We start from the raw sequence: 591 nt of genomic DNA on the forward strand, positions 1-591 counted from the left end.
CTACCACCCGCGCCTGGGCCGCTACACCCTGAACTTCCGTGAGGCGCAGCAGGCGTGCCTGGAGCAGGACGGCATCCTGGCCTCACACGACCAGTTGCACCAGGCCTGGCTGGAAGGCATGGACTGGTGCAACGCAGGCTGGCTGGAGGACGGCTCGGTGCAGTACCCCATCTCCCGGCCCCGTGAGGAGTGCGGCCGCAAGCACACCCCCGTGGGGGTGCGCAACTACGGCTACCGGCACAAGGAGAGCGAGCACTACGATGCCTTCTGCTTCCCCTCCAACCTCAATGGTAACGGCAGCGGTGGGGGGAATCTGAGGCACGGGGCACCCAGCTCCTTGTTTTGGCTGGGCAGGGTGCGGGGGAGATCCCGTGATGGTCTAGGAAGATGCTTGGCCATGGGTGAGCCCCATTGAGAGGGGGTTTGGTGCTGGGGACCCCCAGTTCTGGAGCATCTATTTTTGGCAAGACTTGGACGGGAGCTGGGGATGGAGGGAATTGCGGCAGCGAACGGCCCCGGTGATGGATGAGGCCGTGGCCACGCAAGACAGATGGGAGCCGGGAGGGCTCGGTGCTGTGTAAATTCCTCCCG

General features: G+C 64.8%; 1 protein-coding gene across 1 annotated transcript in view; it reads left to right on the top strand.

Moving 5' to 3' along the window:
• The window catches only part of HAPLN4 (hyaluronan and proteoglycan link protein 4), a gene marked incomplete at both ends in the record, with an annotated part of 1,656 nt that extends 1,366 nt beyond the window's left edge, over window positions 1-290 (top strand). The window contains one exon of the mRNA XM_010191580.1: window positions 1-290. This exon is cut by the window's left edge and continues 43 nt beyond it. Within this exon, the coding sequence (XP_010189882.1) occupies window positions 1-290 (290 nt within the window).
• Between the last annotated feature and the right edge of the window lie 301 nt (window positions 291-591).

The sequence above is a fragment of the Mesitornis unicolor genome, unplaced genomic scaffold, assembly GCF_000695765.1.
Source record: "Mesitornis unicolor isolate BGI_N332 unplaced genomic scaffold, ASM69576v1 scaffold38289, whole genome shotgun sequence".
Taxonomy (NCBI): Eukaryota; Metazoa; Chordata; class Aves; order Mesitornithiformes; family Mesitornithidae; genus Mesitornis; species Mesitornis unicolor.